Source organism: Mastigoproctus giganteus, chromosome 2 (assembly GCF_048544385.1).
Source record: "Mastigoproctus giganteus isolate SK-2022 chromosome 2, ASM4854438v1, whole genome shotgun sequence".
Lineage (NCBI taxonomy): Eukaryota > Metazoa > Arthropoda > Arachnida > Uropygi > Thelyphonidae > Mastigoproctus > Mastigoproctus giganteus.
In genome coordinates, this window is record NC_143576.1 from 171,004,818 (window position 1) to 171,024,801 (window position 19,984).

The 19,984-nt window shown below is 36.3% G+C and overlaps 1 protein-coding gene across 1 annotated transcript in view; it reads right to left on the minus strand.

Annotated features, from left to right (window-relative positions):
- LOC150089747 (angiotensin-converting enzyme-like) overlaps positions 1-19,984 on the minus strand; it is a 118,190-nt gene that overhangs the window by 51,663 nt on the left and 46,543 nt on the right. Inside the window, 1 exon segment of the mRNA XM_090389642.1 lies at positions 6,202-6,299. Within this exon segment, the coding sequence (XP_090245768.1) occupies positions 6,202-6,299 (98 nt within the window).

Genomic DNA, 19,984 nt, shown 5'->3' on the forward strand with positions numbered 1-19,984 from the left:
TCTTCAATTAGTAATAGCCTTTCAGGCACTTCGTAAAACAGAATAGAAACACTGCAGCATTACAACTTTGAATAGTCTTTATTCTGAAACTTTTAAGCAGAAGTCACATGGAAAATCATTTAAAAGCATTTAAAAAAATGAACTTTACAATATATCAAAAATAAATAAATAGTTGTTGAAATGAATAAATTACAATAGTAGATTGAAAAAGAAATAGACTGTACCTGTTATTCAAAGTGTTTGATATCCTTAGTATTGGAATTAATTTGTTTTTAAAATAGCATCTTACACAATCTATACATCATTAATATATGGCTTAGTAACATTCCAAATATGTGCTGCAGACTATTTTCCAAGAGCATTTTTAGTTTTAATACAGCAAACAAAGCATTTTTCACATTAGCATTATTAGCATTAGCATTAGTAGAGGCATTTGATGCAAGAAAGCAAGCTTATGCAGCATCAGCCAAAAAAAAAAAAAAACAAACCACTTCCACTTCACCCCTCTGTTCGTTCAAAATACCTGTCCAGCTGAGCCTTAAACTTATTTAGGCTATCAACCTCCACCACAAGGGATGGAAGTCTGTTCCACCAACCAACCACCCGCTGGCTAAAGGCAAATTTCCGCACGTCTATCCTACATCTCTCTTTCCTCAATTTGAATTTATGCCCTCTCAGGTGATTTTTCTGAGCTAGAGGAAGAATCCCATCAGCATTGAGCATGCTTAAACCATTCAAGGCTTTATACACCTCTATCAGATCACCTCGCTGGTGCCTAGTCTCCAGACACTGTAATTTGCAAAACTTAAGCCTTTCTTCGTAAGAGCACCCCTTTGTTCCATTCACTAATCTCACTAATCTTGTTGCCCTTCTCTGTACTCGTTCCAGCAGCTCTACATCCTTCTTGAAATGAGGCCTCCAGACCTGTATACAGTACTCTAGGTGTGACCTGACCATCGCCTTATACAATGGAATAATCACCTCCTTATCCCTGCTGGAAAAATTCCTGTATATCATTGACAATACTCCATGAGCTACTCTTGCAGCCCGTCTGCACTGTCCAGAGAACTTCATATCTGCCTGCACAACCACCCCAAGTCCCTTCCATTCTCTACCACTGTCACTGTTGTACCACAGAGTTGATACGTTGCTCTGGGGTTGCTGTTTCCCATGTGTAGTACTTTACATTTGTCAATGTTAAACTTCATTTGCCACCTCTCAGCCCATCTGCTCAACCTTTTCAGATCCTGTTGCAGCAGCATAGTGTCAGTAGTGTCCTTGACAACCCTGCCAACCTTTGTATCGTCTGCAAACTTGGACATTAAGCCTGATATACCATCATCAATATCATTTATAAATACAGAAAACAATAATGGACCCAACACTGAGCCCTGAGGGACTCCACTAATAACATCAGTCCACGATGAGCAGTGTCCATTGATTACCACTCTCTGTCTTCTCCCCCTCAACCACCCCTTTATCCATAGCAGCAATTTGCCTCCAATGTCACACTGCTCCAATTTGTGCAGCAGTCTTCCATGTGCAACAGTATCAAAAGCCTTTCTAAGATCCAAGTATATAATATCAAAGTTATTCCCTGCATCCAGTTCTTTTGTGACTGCATCATAGTATCCAATCAAGTTGGTCAGGCAAGACTTCCCCTTAACAAAACCATGCTGTGTCTGAGCTATAACTGAAGTCTTGTCTAAATGATCCTGCAGTGCTTCTTTAACCAGTGCCTCCATTAATTTTCCTGGAACAGAAGTTAAGCTCACAGGTCTATAATTACTTGTGTCAGCCTTTGATCCTCCTTTATGAATTGGGGTCACATTTGCACATTTCCAGTCTATGGGTACCTCCCCTGAGTCCAAGGAAGCTCTGTACTATCTGTGAATTTTGTCCCATAAATGTTTTTTCCATGTATAGAAAAGCTCAAACTCACATGGAGCAAGGTGTACGTTAGTGAGTGGGTGTTCTAAAGCTGTTCTGCCAATGCTTAGGAGATCCTGTGCTACCTGGGTTATGAAGTCTTACATTAAACTGCAAATAGTATGAATCAGAGCTGTACTACTCAATATGTTCTACATTGATAATAATATTAGTAAAATAATAAGAGGAGTTTACCTCAATATAGTGCATAGAACACTTCCGTATGATACCCTCCAGAAATTAAAACGGAAAAAACGAAAAAAATCAACAACTTACCAGTACATTAGAGTAAAATATAAATAATTAAATAATCAATTTAACACAATACAAATCAATTTAAAACAATAAAAATTAAATTAATGCAATTAAAAGAATCTAACGAAAATATTCAAAACGATTTTCCTTCCTGAAGCTGACAATGCTTTTCGACCGTATGTCGTGATCACAGGAATGAAAATTACCGAATCGGGTTAAACCTGATACTTAAATAGAGATTATTTGTCTTCGCGCATGCGCGTAAAGGTCCACGCATCGGAGATCAAATATGGCCATCGAACATTAACAGAATTCTCGTGTAATTTAATTTCAATGGTTTCTGCAATTAATAGTCGCATATAATTACGTTGAACGTTAAGTATTTTGGCCTCGTTAAATAAAAAAGTATGTTTTTCGTTAATGGCATGAAAGGCTAATTCTGACGCTGCTGAACGAGAAGCACAAACTGAGGCTTCATGTTGATTTACACGAATATTAAGAGAAAAACGGGTCGCACCTTGATAAGACGAGTCACAATCACTGCAAGAAATGTTGTATACCAGATCATTAATTTGTGTTGCGAACGCTGAAAGAACTGAGCAATTGTTCAGTATAGTGTGTAACTTCCATATTGGCCTAGCTACAATTTTAAATTTGGTATCTTTAAAGAATCTGTTAAGCTGTTTGTGCCACTGTTCAACATATGGGACAGAAATAAAGTATTTTTTGTTATTACTATTGTTGATTGGTGTAGTATTTTGTATCCTATCCTTAGCTTGTACCCTAATTCGGTTTATTGTGGTAATGGAATAACCCCTGTTTAAGAATCTGCTAGTTAATATTTGTATTTCTGAGTCCAAAGCAGAATCCGTCGTTGAATATTTATAGGCATTAAGAAATTGATTAAAGATAATCGATCTTTTGTAGGTGAACAGGTGATAGCTATTATAATGTAGAAGCATACTGGTGTTTGTAGGTTTTTGATAGATGCTAAATCGTATTTTATTCGAGTCCCGGGTAAGCATGAAATTTAGAAAGTTTAATGACTTTGTATCCGTATCCTCCCTTTCCAATGTAAATTTGAGCCTAGAATGAATATTATTAAACGAATGTAAAATGTCTTGGATAGTATTACTATCGGTAATAACTAGAACATCGTCTAAATACCTCTCATAGTATGTGATACGGGTTCGAAAAGGTGTCAAATGTATCTGCTCAATCATTGAGAGATAGATCTTTGACATTAAGCCATTCAGGCTCAAACCCATTGGTAATCCAAAAATTTGTTTGTACACCTTGTCTTGAAAGGTGATGTAGTTAGCCTCAACTAACAGTTTAATTAAGTGAAAAATTTTCTTAATAGGTAGCTTCGTATAATTAATCGGTGTCGAGTTTTTATTTAACATATCCCAAATAATATCTAATGTGTATTCAACGTTTACATTCGTATATAATGAGGTAACATCTAGTGAGAATAAATTGTCATTGTCGCCGAGTCTACAGTCTTTAAGCTTATTAAATAATGTATCGTAGTTCTTAATCCCAAATTGTATTACCTGTCTAAAGGGTTTTATAATGTTATATACATGTGTGGCTAAGGATGAAAATGCCGAGTTCCTGTAGGAAACAATAGGTTGAATAGGAAACCCAGTCTTGTGTAATTTTACCTGACCGGAAAGTGCAGGAATATTGTATTCTGGACTTCAATTCCTTTAATGAACCATAGTAATGTAGACGTTTTTTTGATACGTGGTTAGCGTTTTATTGTATTGATTGACCAAATTGGTAAACAGTGCCGGGTCTACTTCACGATAAGTGGAGGTATCTGACACAACTGAATCTAACTTATTAATATAATCACGTTTATCTAGTATTACCACTGTATCTCCTTTATCTGCCCTCTGTATAATAATGTCCTTATTTCCCCGAAGGTCTCGTAAAGCTGAACTGTCATGTGTATTCAATTTAGGAAGTCGCGTTTCTTTTATGTTATTCACTACTTGGTTAACTTGTTGAATAAATACATCTTTTTGTGGAACATTACGGTGTCCAAATTCAATATCAATTACGCATTGTTTTTTAGGCAGTTTTCAAGCTAAAAGTAAAGTGCAGCCATTATCAACCCACTGCAGGATGGAAGCCTCCTCAACAATTCATGTTGAGGGAAATGGACCATAATCTGCCACGCTGGTCCAGTGCGGGTTGGCAGATCGACCGTATTCAGCAGTCAGGGGCTTGAACCCCGGTCTACGCAAAGAGCGTGTGCTATTGCACTCCCGCTCCTGCCCACTCGGCTACGGAGGCCTTCAAAGGTGGTAAATTATAATTTAGTCCTTTGGATAAAAGCGAAATCTGGTCCTGCGATAGTGTACACGAGGAAAGATTTGTAACCTGTTGATATGTCGGTTTGTTGGATACTGGGTGAGGGGGTGTTCGTGAACTAGCTGACATTCTGTGGTAGCACGTTGTGTGTCTGTGGGGGGGGGGGGGATGTCACCCAACTCGTATGAACTTGGTCGCAAGCCCGCGACAATGTGTTAGAATTCGCACGAACGTGTCTTGACTTATCCGATAATGCTTACAACTTATTAACATGTCTGTTTTTTATTTCTGAGGCCTGTGCTTCCCGTCACAAATCTATGGAGGTCTTCAATACAGACCAATCGTTCGGATGTAGATAATTTTTTAATTTATCGCGAAGCTTCCTAACCTGAGAAAGGTATTTGTATTTTTGCTTATTCGAATATCGAGATTTTAAGGCAAGCTTAACAATATTACGCAATGTCGCCAGTGTTAGTTGTTTTATGCCTGAAATTTTTTGATTTAAATTCACCCTGGCAAACTTCGGAACGATGTTGTTTTGAAGGCAATATTTTAGAAAAGAAATATGGTAACTTTGGGCCGAGTACCTTAGTTTAGAAAAGAAATATGGTAACTTTGGGCCAAGTACCTTAGCGTAGATTTAATGTAATTTTGTACCAAGCCATTCAAAAAATCTCCCATAGTTGTGTGTATCGATTGTTTACTGCTGGAGAGACAGGAAGGGAATGAAATAGTCAATAAGAGTTTTAAAAATAATTAGATAATATGAATCAGAGCTGTACTACTCAATATGTTCTATGTTTGATAATAATATTAGTAAAATAATAAGAGGAGTTTACCTCAATATAGCTGACATATACCTCAATACCTTAATTATTTATATTTTACTCTAATGTACCGGTAAGTTGTCGATTTTTTCGTTTTTTCCGTTTTAATTTTGGGAGGGTATCATACGGAAGTGTTCTACGCACTATATTGAGGTAAACTCCTCTTATTATTTTACTAATATTAAACTGCAAAATAAATCACTGTTTTCTTCCTCACTTCAGGGTTTTTTTTTTTCTGAAAACAGCCTTACCTAAATGCACTTGCAATATATTTGCATAATAAGAACCATTTACAAGGACAAAGTGCTGCAAATTATTCCTTTAGTATCAAGAAAGGGAACTGATATAATCTTTTGGCCCAGAGACTAAGCAGCATGAACTGCTTATGGTGTCATGGTTTGTCACAACAATTAAGGAACAAGAAATACAGAATTTGTTCCAACTGTGTCACTAATCAATAACAAATATTAACTTGCTTTTGTTTTTGCTCATCAGTAAATTTATGAGAAATCCATTCAATGCAAGGCTGAGGGATAAATCTACTAAATAGTAATTACTGTGTTGTTACTATTTATTAGTTTTCCATTGGTGCTGACAATAGAAACAGAATAAGGGGATATAAAAATTTAAATTTTAGAATGCACTAGAAAATTAGACCTCAAAGTTCACCTCCAGGTATCATGTAGAGAGTCTGACAAGGTTCATGGTTTCTAGAAATGGAGTGTTATTTTTTAGGAACAAGAAAATGGGATTGACTGAGAGTTTTTATTTAATTCTCATCAAAAATTACTGAAATAAAAATTGCAATTTTTTTACTTTCATTAATGGAAAAAAGAAAAGAGGGAAAAAAATTTTAGATATGATATACCATACTTTCCATAGTGGATGTCACATCAAAGGATGGCTTTTCAGGAAAGGGCTGAAGATCTTTTCCAAGACTTTCCCATGACTGTGCCCAGATGTTGCCTATTAGCAAATTAAGTAATTGTATTAAAAATAATACATTTATGTTGATAATGTAAAAAAAAAAAAAAAAAAAGGCACCATTATCTTAAATTTTATATCTGCTAGACTACATTATTTATATTATTTACTATATAATTATTTTCTAATAAAATAAGACTATATTTTCTAATGTAACATTAGAAAGAATATAACATAAAAAAATTATTCTCTAACAACCAAGAATTTAATGAGATGAATGGTTTGTTTGTTTGTTATTTGGTTTTTAGGAGCATTAGCAACTAAGGCCATATTGCTCCGGGATATGCGGTGGTCATTCCCTGACCTTTCCGCATCCGCCGTATTTGGTGGTGATGGGGTCGAACCCCGGTCTAATCAAGAAGCGTGTGCTACACACTGCTGCTCCTTCCCACCTGGCTACGGAGGCGCCTGTGATGAATGGAACTGTTTTACATCTTTTAACATTTTTTTTTTTAATTTGGGTGTTAATTTTGTAGTTGAGATTCTTAAAACTGCTTGTAAATGTTCATCGGTGATGCTTGATTGTAAAGAATTTTTATTTAGATTCATGATGGAAAATGTTTGTTCACATATGTAGGTTTGTTCACAAAAATAACCAACATTTTTCGGGCAAAATCTTTAAGTTCGTCGAATTTGTCCGAATTAAGAGTATTGTAAAATTTACAGATTTCCTCACAACGGTGCAATTCCCTTAAATCGGTATCACACTGCAGATCTATAATCTGAAGCTGTAGTTCACTCGGTGCACTATCAATTTCTATTGAAAATGGGTCCTGCACTATTACCAAACTTGTCTCAATTTTTCGGAAGTCGCCAAATCTTCGTGAAAATCGTTGATAATTTCACAATATTTTTCAAATTTATTTTCTGGAATCTTTAGCAACTTCATGGTTGGAAAGTGGTCTTCCTTGTTAATTAATAAATGTCAAAGGAACAACTGGAGTTTTAATTTAAATCCATTCAAATTTTTTACTATATCATGGGCGTATAAATTTTTCCCTTGTAGCATAGTGGTGTTGAAAGTATTTAAGTGTGTCACGATGTCCAGGGTAAACGCAAAATCACAAATCCAGTTATTATCAGTTAATTTGGGAAATTCCATAATATTTTTCAGTTTTAAAAATAGAATGATGTCATCTTTAAGATCCCATATTCGCCGAAGAACTTTTCCTAAGCTAAGCCATCGAATTTGGCTATGATGAGGAATGTGTGTACTCGGATTCAATACTCGGATTCAGAAGAAAATTAACGAATTGCCTGTGTTTCTGGCCCCTCGATTGTATTAAATTTACTAGTTTAATAATACAAGATGTGACACGTTCAACTTTTAACACATTTTTACATAATACTTGTCGATGTATAATACAATGAATTGTAATTAAATTATAAATCAGGATAATTTTCACAAATTTTATCCCGAATTTTCTTTAACGCTCCAACATTTTTACCTGTCAAACTTGGTGCACCGTCAGTTGTTACGCTTACCATTTTGTTCCATTGTAAATTATATCTTCTTAAGCATTTTTCAACTTTTTCAAATATATCAGCTCCCGTCGTTTAGTCTTTAAGAGATTCCATTGAAAGAAGCTCTTCAATAATTTCAAAATTAGAGGTACATCCACGTAAGAAAATTAATAACTGCGCGGTATTCTTTTGGTCGTTACTTTCGTCGAGAGCTATTGAGTACCATGTTATGGATTCTAATACTGATAATAACTGTTCATTCAAATTTGTATCGATACATTCAATTCTTCTTACTACGGTTCGCTGAGATAAACTTATATTCTCAAATTTGTGTTTATGTCAGGACATACAAAAAATAATAAATTTTCTGTTTATACCCCGGCATGACAACCAAGTCAGTAGAGTTTAGAATAAATCGTCAATACAAATATTATTGTATTTAGTAGTCACGGGCATGAACTCCGGTCCACTCAAGGAACGCGTGCTATGCACTCTCGCTCCTGACCACTGGGCTACGTCAAGCCCCCAATAAAAATAAATTGTTTATACTACGGGACGACGAAACGGTCAGAGGAGTTCACAAGATAGAGAGAATACAAGAAACAGCACCGTATTCAGCAGTCACGGGCTTGAACCCCAGTCACTCAAGGCACGTGTACTTATGCACCCGCACGCCTGACCACTAGGATAATTCCACAAGCTTCAGTCATACATTCTTTATTATGGTCTCCATCACAAAAGGCTTGTTGCTTTTTGCAATTATATGAGAAATAACAAAACTTGCCTCTACAGTAGCTTCTTGTTCCTTAGTTACCCGCATAAATACATTTTGTTGTCTAGATAAATTTTGAATCAATCCATCAGCAGGTTTCTTTCTTGCTTCCGAAGTTAAATTGGCACCATATTCGGAATCTTTAGTAGTGAAATGTCTTTTAATATTGTACTCTTTCAACACTGAGGACACTCTCCCGGCAGATGAGACAAATAGTTTCGTTATTTATGTTAGCAAAAAAATATTTTGTGTTCTACTCTTCATTGAAGGCATGATGCTCTTGTTGAATTTTTCGTTTATTATTCATTTTTAAAAGGGCGTAAATATTATTTTTATCGCTACTGGTACCAAGATGATAACCGATGATAACGCAAAAAAACTAACTGCAGGATGACCGTCAGAGAAAACAGATTGGAACTGCGGCTGGTCAGCAGTCCTATCCCGCGGGCCTTAGTTTGCCCGGGTCTGATATAGGGGAAACTCCGCCACCGCAGCAAAGCCATTTTCGTCATCATCGGTTACCGTAGTTTCATGCGGTTAGTTTATAATCACAAATTATACCATTATAAAAGCGCCCATTGATTCGTTCTGGTTCGCGCACAATTTCAAATTCTATCTGAATTTGAACAATAGACAGATGATAAAACAATTTATGAGTCAACAAATTCTATAATGTATTACACATACAGATTTATTTTTCAAAAAGGTGTCGCAAAAGGCATAAAATAAGTAAACTTTTTTCGAAAATACAATTAAAGCTCGAGGGCCGCACCCGCGGGCCTTAGTTTGCCCGGGTCTGCTTTAAAACATACCAAGTTTTATAGTTTATTATAAGAAGTTTTTGTTACATTCATTATCATGAGTGTGATTTATTGAACAGAAATACTACTTCTTGGATATTACTGTATAGTATGTATTTCTATTTAAAAACAAATTCTATATCCAATTACTTTTTAGGAAGTTATTCGTTTAATATTTCTCAAGTGTTTTACTTATTAGAATTAATCACTTAACAGTTAAGTTTTTTCAAGAAAATGTTCCAAAAACTGTCACTTTTTTTTTTTGTCTACTTTCGAAATACCAGTTGGCTTATTTGATTGTTATTTGTCATGTGTGTGTGTGTGTGTGTGTGTGTTCCCCAACCCTACTCATTTGTAGTCCAATCAAAATTAAATTTATTACACACATAATCACCCCACCATTGGTGGACCAAGCATCCCACTAAGGTGTTTGAGGAATTAATTTTATCCAACATTTCATTTAAGTATCACTTGTTTATAACTATTTTGTTTTCAGCTGATCCAATCCAAATTTACAATACTTTGGGGGGGGGGGTAAAATGCATTCCAAGGGCAGTATTTCTATTTTGATCTGCCATCCTGAAACAACATGGTCACCACTCAAGATAGAATTTCAATTTATTTGAAGCTCTTCTGTTTAAAATCCCATTGAAATAAAATTTACAACACTTGATTTTCAATACAAAGTTGTCTAGTTGCACTAAAATCATCTTTATTATCACCTTCTAAACTATTAGTATCAAATAAATTATGAGATTGACATTAGTGTGAATATTAAAATTTGCTGGTGCAGCTAAAGCACACAGCTTCCTTGCACCAGATAGGTAGTGCTGTTTTCAATTTCTGAATTTATGTTGGTCTGCCAGTTTTTGTTACAAAAATCAATGTAATATAAAAGTAACTATGATACCTATTCCAACTTTCAGAAGAAAAGTTAAAGGTGGGTTTTTATATTTGGAAATAATAAAATGACAAAAATAATTAATAATATTTTTGTGATTTTTTAATTATGAAAATTTTATTTGTTTTATTTTTGACAATAAGCCTGCTCTAATATTCAGCTATAAATTAAAACTGGAAAAAAAAAAAAAATTACAATTAAAAGCATTTTTGTGCACTTTTTTAATTTTAAAAATTTCCAAATTCCTAAAAAAAAAAAAAAAAAACCTCAGTCAGGAAAAGATTAAAAAAAATTACTTTTTATGAGCTTAAAGTTTACAACCCTGATTTCTGTTTGTAGGGTACCCCAATTGCTTCTCTCATATGTGCACAGCAGTATTTGGAAAGCATGTTCCAACTCTACTTGACTTCAACACCATTTTACTAAGCAAAAATTATCCTTGTATAAATCTCTTTATATTACTGAAATCACACACATTTGGAATTAAGCTTATACAGCATCAGCCAAAAAAAAAAAAAAAAAAAAAAAAAAACCACCCCTTCCCATTTCGTCCATTCATTTTCTCCAAATGTTTGTCTAGTTCCGCCTTGAATTTATTTAATTTGTCCACTTCTATGACAGATGAAAGTTTGTTCCAGAAATGAACCACCCGCTGGCTAAAGGCAAATTTCTGCACGTTTATTCTACTACAACTGTCTTTCCTCAATTTGAATTTATGTCCCCTCGGGCAATTAATCTGGGAAAGACTACATTATTTATAAGAGGAAGAATTCCATCAGCATTGAGCTTGCTCAAACCATTCAAGGCCTTATACACCTCAATCAGATCACTTTGCAGGTGCCTAGTCTCCAGACAGTGTAATTTACAAAACTTAAGCCTTTCTTCACAAGAGCAAGGCTTTTTCCATTCACTAATCTTGTTGCTCTTCTCTATACTTGTTCCAACAGCTCTACATCCTTCCTAAAATGAGCCCTCCAGACCTGTATACAGTATTCAATGTGTGGCCTGACCATTGCCTTATGCAAGGGGATAGTCACTCTTATCCCTGCTAGAAAAATTTCTGTTTATCATTGACAAGACACCATGAGCTACTCTTGCAGACTGCATGTGCACTGCTCTGAAAACTTCATAGCTGACTGCACAGTTACCTCCAGGTCCTTTTTATTCTCTACCATCCTGAGTGTAGTGGCACACAGTTTATATGTTACTCTGGGGTTACTGCTACCCATATGCAGTACTTTACATTTGTCAATGTTAAACTTCAGTTGCCACCTCTCAAGCTCATCTGCTCAGCTTCTCTAGATCCTGTTGCAGTAGCATACTGTCATTAACAACCCTGCCAACCTTCGAATCGTCTGCAAACTTGGACGTTAAGCCTGATATACCTTCATTAATATCATTAATAAATACAGAAAACAACAATGGACCCAATACTGAACCCTGGGGGACTCCACTAATCACATTAGTCCATGAAGAGCAGTGTCCATTGACTACCACTCTCTGTCCTCTCCCACTCAACCATCCTTTTATATCCATAGTAGCAATTTGCACCCAATGCCACACTACTCCAAATTGTACAGCAGTCTTTTATGTGCAACAGTATCAAAAGCCTTCAAGTATATGATATCAAAATTATTCTTTGCATCCAGTTCCTTTGTGACCTCATCATAGTATCCAATCAAATTGGTCAGACAAGACTTTCCCTTAACAAATCCATGCTGTGTCTGAACTATAAGTAAAATCTTGTCAAGATGATCCTGCAGTGCTTCTATGACCATGCCTCCATTAATTTCCCTAATACAGAAGTTAAACTAACAGTAAATGTTCCTCATGTTTGCAATCTATGACTTTCTGAAAAGGTTGGCAGCATGACTGAAGAAATTCCATGCTGCTTTTTCATGAGCATTGAGGATGTTGTGAAAAGAATGTCTTTCAATTAACATTTTACCCTTCACAGTAGTTTTATCTTTAATAAATCTCAAATCAATACACCATGATCACTGCCACCTAGTGGTTCCTTCATCTGAAGATTCTTAATGTGTGAAGAGTCACTACTGATAATCATACCAAGAATATTGATATTGCCTTCTCTTGTTGCCTCTCTGATGTCCATTTAGAAAAGTCTAGGGTTGAATTTGAAAGTGTCTGCAATTCTGCCCAGACACGATAGGAGCGAGTAAATGATGAGAGCCTTGTTGATCAATTTGGCCCTGGAAAGATTGTGCAGGGCTCAAGGGGTAGAATTTTTTTCAGCCTGGACTGTACTTGTTAACAGGAGAGACTGCTTCTACAGGGATGGGATACACTTAAATAGAAAGGGTGCAAGAATATTTGCTGATGCTATCAAGGCAGTGTTAAGTGGGTCGGAAAACTGCTAGATTGGGGGATACAAGGACTAATAGATTAACAGTAGCCACTGGCAGAGGTGAAAGAGATTCTTGCACTGCTTCTATTGGAATGAGCAGAAGCCTGAAAAACAAGTTGCAGAATATTTCAGAGACTGCTGGGAGCCACTGCAGTACAAGTAAACATGGGTTGTGTTAGGGTAGCTAGGAATAGAAACTGGTGCATGTATACTTGCGTGTACACCAATGCTAGGAGTTTAGTAAATAAATTTGATGAATTTGAGGTATTTTGTTCAAAATATCAAAGGCAGATATTGTTGGGATTTCATAGACGTGGTGTCACACAGATATAAGGAATGCAGAACTGGAATTTGGGGAGTACAATGTCTACAGAAAGGATAGACAGGTTAGGAAGGGAGGAGGGGTTATGCTATTAGTTAAGAAACACATAAAATCCAAGGAAGTGAAGCCAGTCGACATCGCTGGACAGTGCAGTGTCGAGTCAGTTTGGTGTGACATAAGCATTGGGAGATCACAATTGAGAGTAGGAGTGTGCTATAGGCCTAATGACTCTGATGAGTATAATAAGAAACTGTACAGGGAAATAGAGTGGGCCAGTAAATCAGAGAGTCTTATAATGGGAGATTTTAATTTCCCAGATATTGACCGGAATTTGGGGGCTGGTCACTCACACACTAGGAAGGCTTTTGTGGATTTATTCGATGATTGTTTTCTACATCAGCATGTTCGGGAGGCAACTAGAGGGTGTAATACTCTTGATTTGATTATCAGTAGTGATTCTTCATGCATTAAGAATCTGCAGATAAATGAACCACTAGGTGGCAGTGATCACAGTGTGCTGAAGTGGGATTTACTCAAAGAGGTAACTACCATTAGGGGTAAAGGGAAGGGTTATTGCTTTCGTAAAGGTGACTACGATGGACTGAGACAGTATTTAAATTCTATACAGTGGGACCAACTGATGATGTTACCAACAGCAAATTCAAAATGAGAAGCATTCAAAGAACTTATCTTGGAAGCTACTAGGCTTTACATACCAACTAAGAAATACTGGTCAAGATTTAGGCCTAAATGGATGTCAGATGAACTAATGAGACATATGGCAGAGAAGAAAAATGCATGGGATACATACAAATTAACACGTGACACAGAAGCCTGTGATAGATACAAGTTGATCTGTAACCAAGTTACAAAGGAGGTTAGGTAGGCGAAGGCAGATTACGAGAAATCTTTGGCAAGGGATGCAAAGAAAAACAGCAAAGAGTTCTTTACTTATGTAAACTCTAGAAGGAAGGGGATGAATCAGATTGGTCCACTTGATATCGATGGGTCAACTGTTGATGATCCTGCTCAGGTAGCTAACAAACTAAATGAATATTTTGCATCGACATTCACACATGAGGAGTTATTCACCGAGGGGAATGCCAGAGGTGTATTCAACCCTGGCAGTAAGATAGAGATTCTTGTAAAAACTGAGAGTAAAGTGGAGGAGAAATTAATGAAGATAAGCACAAGAAAGGCACCTGGGGTGGATGGGATCTATCCAGTTATATTAAAGGAGGCAGCAAAGGAAGTAAGCAAACCCTTAGCCATAATTATGAGAGATTCCTTGGACTCGGGGGAGGTACCCATAAACTGGAGATGTGCAAATGTGACCCCAATTCAGAAAGGAGGATCAAAGGCTGACAAGTAATTATAGACCTCTGAGTTTAACTTCTGTTCCAGGAAAATTAATGGAGCCACTGGTTAAAGAAGCACTGCAGGATCATCTAGACAAGACTTCAGTTATAGCTCGGACACAGCATGGTTTTGTTAAGGGGAAGTCTTGCCTGACCAATTTGATTGGATACTAAGATGCAGTCACAAAAGAACTGCAGGGAATAACTTTGATATTATATACTTGGATCTTAGAAAGGCTTTTGATACTGTTGCACAAATTGGAGCAGTGTGGCATTGGAGGCAAATTGCTGCTATGGATAAAGGGGTGGTTGAGGGGGAGAAGACAGAGAGTGGTAATCAATGGACACTGCTCATCGTGGACTAATGTTATTAGTGGAGTCCCTCAGGGTTCAGTGTTGGGTCCATTATTATTTTCTGTATTTATAAATGATATTGATGATGGTATATCAAGCGTAATGTCCAAGTTTGCAGACGATACGAAGGTTGGCAGGGTTGTCAAGGACACTACTGACACTATGCTGTTGCAACAGGATCTGGAAAGGTTGAGCAGATGGGCTGAGAGGTGGCAAATGAAGTTTAACATTGACAAATGTAAAGTACTACATATGGGAAACAGCAACCCCAGAGCAACGTATCAACTGTGTGGTACTACACTGACAGTGGTAGAGAATGAAAGGGACCTGGGGGTGGTTATGCAGGCAGATATGAAGTTCTCTGAGCAGTGCAGACGGGCTGCAAGAGTAGCTCATGGTGTATTGTCAGTGATATATAGAAATTTTTCTAGCAGGGATAAGGAGGTGATTATTCCCTTGTATAAGGCAATGGTCAGGCCACACCTAGAGTACTGTATACAGGTCTGGAGGCCTCGTTTCAAGAAGGATGTAGAGCTGCTGGAACGAGTACAAAGAAGGGCAACAAGATTAGTGAATGGAACAAAGGGGTGCTCTTACGAAGAAAGGCTTAAGTTTTACAAATTACAGTGTCTGGAGACTAGGCACCAGCGAGGTGATCTGATAGAGGTGTATAAAGTCTTGAATGGTTTGAGCATGCTCAATGCTGATGGGATTCTTCCTCTTGCCCAGAATAATCACCTGAGAGGGCATAAATTCAAATTGAGGAAAGACAGATGTAGGATAGACGTGCGGAAATTTGCCTTTAGCCCAGTGGGTAGTTAGTGGGTGGAACAGACTTCCATCCCTTGTCGTGGAAGTTGATAGCCTAAATAAGTTTAAGGCTCAGCTGGACAGGTATTTTGAACGAACAGTGGGGTGAAGTGGAAGTGGTTTTTTTTTTTTTTTTGTTTGGCTGATGCTGCATAAGCTTGCTTTCTTGCATCAAATGCCTCTACTAATGCTAAAGTCACGTAGTGTAATCCAGAAAGGTTTTGCTGCTATGTCCGTGACCAACCCATAAGTTCTAGTCAATATCTGGAAAGTTAAAAATCCCCTATTATAAGATATTCTTATTTACTGGCCCACTCTATTAACATACTCCAAATCTTTGTTTTCCCACTGTTACACCAAACTGACTCAACATTACTGGCCACCCATGCCAACTGAGTTCACTGCATTAAATTCTATGTGCTTCTTAACCGAGAGCATACCTCCTTTACTTCCTCTATGTTCTTTCCATATGTATTGTGTTCTCATCAAATTCCGCATCCCCTGTGTCTGGGCAGCACCACGTTCCTACAATATTTTTATTTGATAATTTACCAATATTTCAAATTCTTTAAATTTATTTATTACACTCCTCACTTTAGCATAAGAGCAAGCAAGAGTGCATCTGTTTTTGCTCTTAATAAGCCTTACACAGTCCATATATATGCTTGCTCCATGAAGTGGAGCAATATGGCCCCTAGTTGCTAATGCTCCTAAAAACTAAATAACAAACAGCTCCATGAAGATAAGCAGCAGACCTTGTAATCCCAAAACCTTGCTTTACAGGTTATGGCATGTCCCAATTCTTGGGACTTCTAAGCAGTGCAAGAATCAATTTCATCTCTGCTTGCAGTTGCTGTTAAACTGTCAATCTGTGTATCCAAGCTAGCAGTTTCTGGCACACCTAACACTGCCCCAAAGGCATTGGAAAATATTCTTGCATCCCTTATTTAAGTGTATTCCATCACTGAAAAAAAAAAAAAAAAAGTCTCCACTGTTGTCAGGAAAACTCTATTGTCAAAGATATGGAAAATATATTATGTTAAAATGATAAGGTGGAAGAGGACCAGGGTTTGTCTGGGCCTTCCTCCTTATCAGAAGTCTTTGGCTAAGAATGCAAAGAAAAGCAGCAAAGAATCATTTGCTTATGTTAATGCTGGAAGGAAAGGGAAGAAAAGGAATGGCACAACTAATGATGATCCTATTCAGGTTACTGACAAACTGAAAAAAATATTTTACAAATACATTACCTGCCAAGAAGTTTTTGGGAATGAAAATACTAGAAGTACATCAAGTTATGATTGGGAGCTAAATGTTTTTGTGGCAACTGAAAAGAAAAAAGAAGAGAATTTGTTGAAGATAACAGTAAATAAGGCACCTGGGGCTGCCTTATTTAACATAATTGGGATCTACACAATTAAAAGAAGCAGACAAAAAGGTAAGTAAAAACCCTTGGGAATAATTATGAGAACATTCTTGGATAAAGGAGAGGTTCCTGTAGATTGGATGTTCTGCAAATATGTCTCCTATTCAAAAAGGGGGATCAAAAGGTGAAGTAATTACAGACCTGTAAGCCTTATTTCTATTCCAGGGGGAACTAATGGAGTCAGTGGTTAAGAATTAATGCTGTTATATGGAAATCACAGCATGAATTTTTTTAACCTTGTTTTACCAATATCTTCTTAGATTTCATGGTCCATTCTCCCATTCCCCCTTTATTCATCTTTCTTCTATCCCATTTTAGTTTAGTCTGAATGCTTATGTCCATCACTCAGATTGTTCACTATGTTTTAATTTATTCTATTATTTGGTTTATATTAGTAATATAATTGATTTATTTATTTAAGTTCAATTTCTGTTTATTATTATTTATTAATTTTGAGTTGTATATTTGCATGTGTTTTGGATTCATCGATTGCAGGAATTGGCATTGAAATTTGCATTTTGTTTTTTATATTTCCTTATTTATTCCACAGAGGCCATAGCATATTTTGTTTAGTTGGTTCACTGATATTTGGCTGGGATAGTGATCAGTGATTGAAATACAACCCCTTTTTGAAGTTCACAAGTGCTGGTGTCCTTGAAAAGGTAGTGATTTATGGGCTCTTTGTATCTTTATTTTTTTGTAGTATTTTTGTGTTATTAGTTTAGTAACACTTGTTGATGTGTAGGCATGTGTCTCTTTGAGCAAAGAGCCATCTGTTCACTCCTCTGAGGGAGAGTATTGCTTTTGTCCTTCGGTCCTTCTCTTTTATATTCTTAATCTTATTTTTTATATTTATTTTGTTTTATTAAATTAATTAATTTATTTTTATTATGATATAGGGGTGGTTAGGTTCATAGAAGCAGAACAGCACTTTGCCTTACCTATAACCTTATTAATAGCATTAATTAATTTGCTGTACTTAATTTGTGTAAGTCATTTCCAGCCGCTCATCATCAGAATTCATCTACTCTTTAATAGTAGTAAGTGTCCAAAACAGGAAGGTTATTGGCTAGTTCTAAAAGCATTTCCTCACCTCTTTCATCTTCACTTTACCATCTCATTCTTGTTAGCTTCATTTTGGGAGCATAAAATATTTTTCCATGATTTAATAAGAGTAGATGTTTTAACAACATACTATACTTCTGCCAACCAGTAAATAACACCCTTAATGTTTATTTTTTTAAGATTCTCAACAACACTGATCCCTGTTTCAAGAGACATCACCTACAGTTGCATTTCAAAGTCTCTAAAACACCTTGATCAAGAGGTGGAAGGGATGTCACATTAGGTGGCAAAAACAGAGCTCTGATATCACCAAATACTAGTTCACTTTTGTCTGGATGGGATGGAGCATTGTCTAAAATTCAAAAAGTGCTTTATGGGAAATTTTCTTTTCGTTCAAATATTTTTTTGCCCTAGGAACAAATACTTCTTGACACCCTGACATCTCCAAGCATTTTTTGATTTGTGTAGCTAGCAGGCAAACATTTTACATTTTTTAAAGTTTGGGGGGGTCTTTGACTTTCCAATGAGAGTCAGTTTAAGCTTATGGCTCCCTGATGAATTTGAACATGCCAGTACTGTCATTCTCTCCTTCGTTTATAACCAGGAGCTGATTTTTCTTTTCTAGCTGAAAGTGTTTTGGATGGGAGCATTTTATAATTCAGGACCATTTTGTTACAACTATAAATTTGATCCAAATTCAAATTTACTTCTTGAATAATTTTTGCTAATTTAGCAGTAAATGTTTCTATTTCTTCATTACTAGCTGGTAATTTTTCCCCAGTGATGTTCAGACTTCTAACTTTAAATCTTTTTTCCCAACAATCCAACCAACCAATACTTGTAAATTGTTCAACAATCCAACCAACCAGTAAATTGTTCTTTCCCTTCATTAAAATGTTTATGAAATTCTAAGGCCTTAACCTGTAAAATCAGGTCCAGAAATCAAGCTTCCTTTGTCTCTCATCTGTGTGAACCACAAAAAAAAGAGCTTCAGAAGTTTGTCCAAATTCTCTTTTCTTCATTGTTTTTCTATTCAAATTTTCACTATCACATACAGATGCTCTTTATGAACACCATTTTTCAATTTTGCTCCCTTTCTCCTCCAGTCCCCTACAGTCATTTCACCAACACTTAAGTCACTAACCACTTTTTTTTTATTGTTTCTCCTTGATCCAAGAATTTGATTGCATTCAACTTCATATCTAAATACACAACAACATGCTTCCATTTTCCACTCATAGTGCTTACTCTAACCCTAATAACATAGATGTAACATGACAAATACAAAAATTAGACAGTAAAATTTTTAAATCATTAAATCTCTTTTCATTAAATCTTTAAAATTAGAGAGTAAAAAGTCATGAAATCAACAAATGTAAAAGATCAGCATGGCTCAACAGTCAACTGGTGTGAGTTCCCAGTCTGTATTGAACTACATCTTGTCTTTGGTGACAAAGAACTGTATATACAAATTTTCAACAATTCACCTTGGATAATGCGGAACCTTGATTAAACGAGTCTTGGTTAATTGGGACTCTACTGTATGTCGAAATGTTCCCACATCTGGTTCATTAGCAACTGTGTCGAAATAACTTACCATGTTAGTTAAACATTATTTTCCCTTAACAAAACCATGTTGTGTGTCCTTCAGAATGCCATTTCTATCTAAATGTTCCTGGATTGCACTCTTCATCATTTCCTCTAAAGATTTTCTCTACCACTGAAATCAGACTAATCAGTCTGTGGCTACCCACTTCACTCTTAGAACTGCCTTTATGTATTATCGATACAATGGTACTTCTCCAATCAAAAAGAAATCTCACCCGAGTCCAAAGATGCCTTCATAATTAACCTTTTAATGGTTCAATACACACTCTGGCTGCCTCCCTCAAAATTACTGTGTATATGCCTTACATGCCTTTAGGCTCGAACGTTTTTCTAATAAACAGTCATCTGTAATTTCGAAATCACTAATTTCATATGGCTCAGCCTCACTGTACAGCCTCCCCTCAGCATAAAGGGTCTTTTGTCAG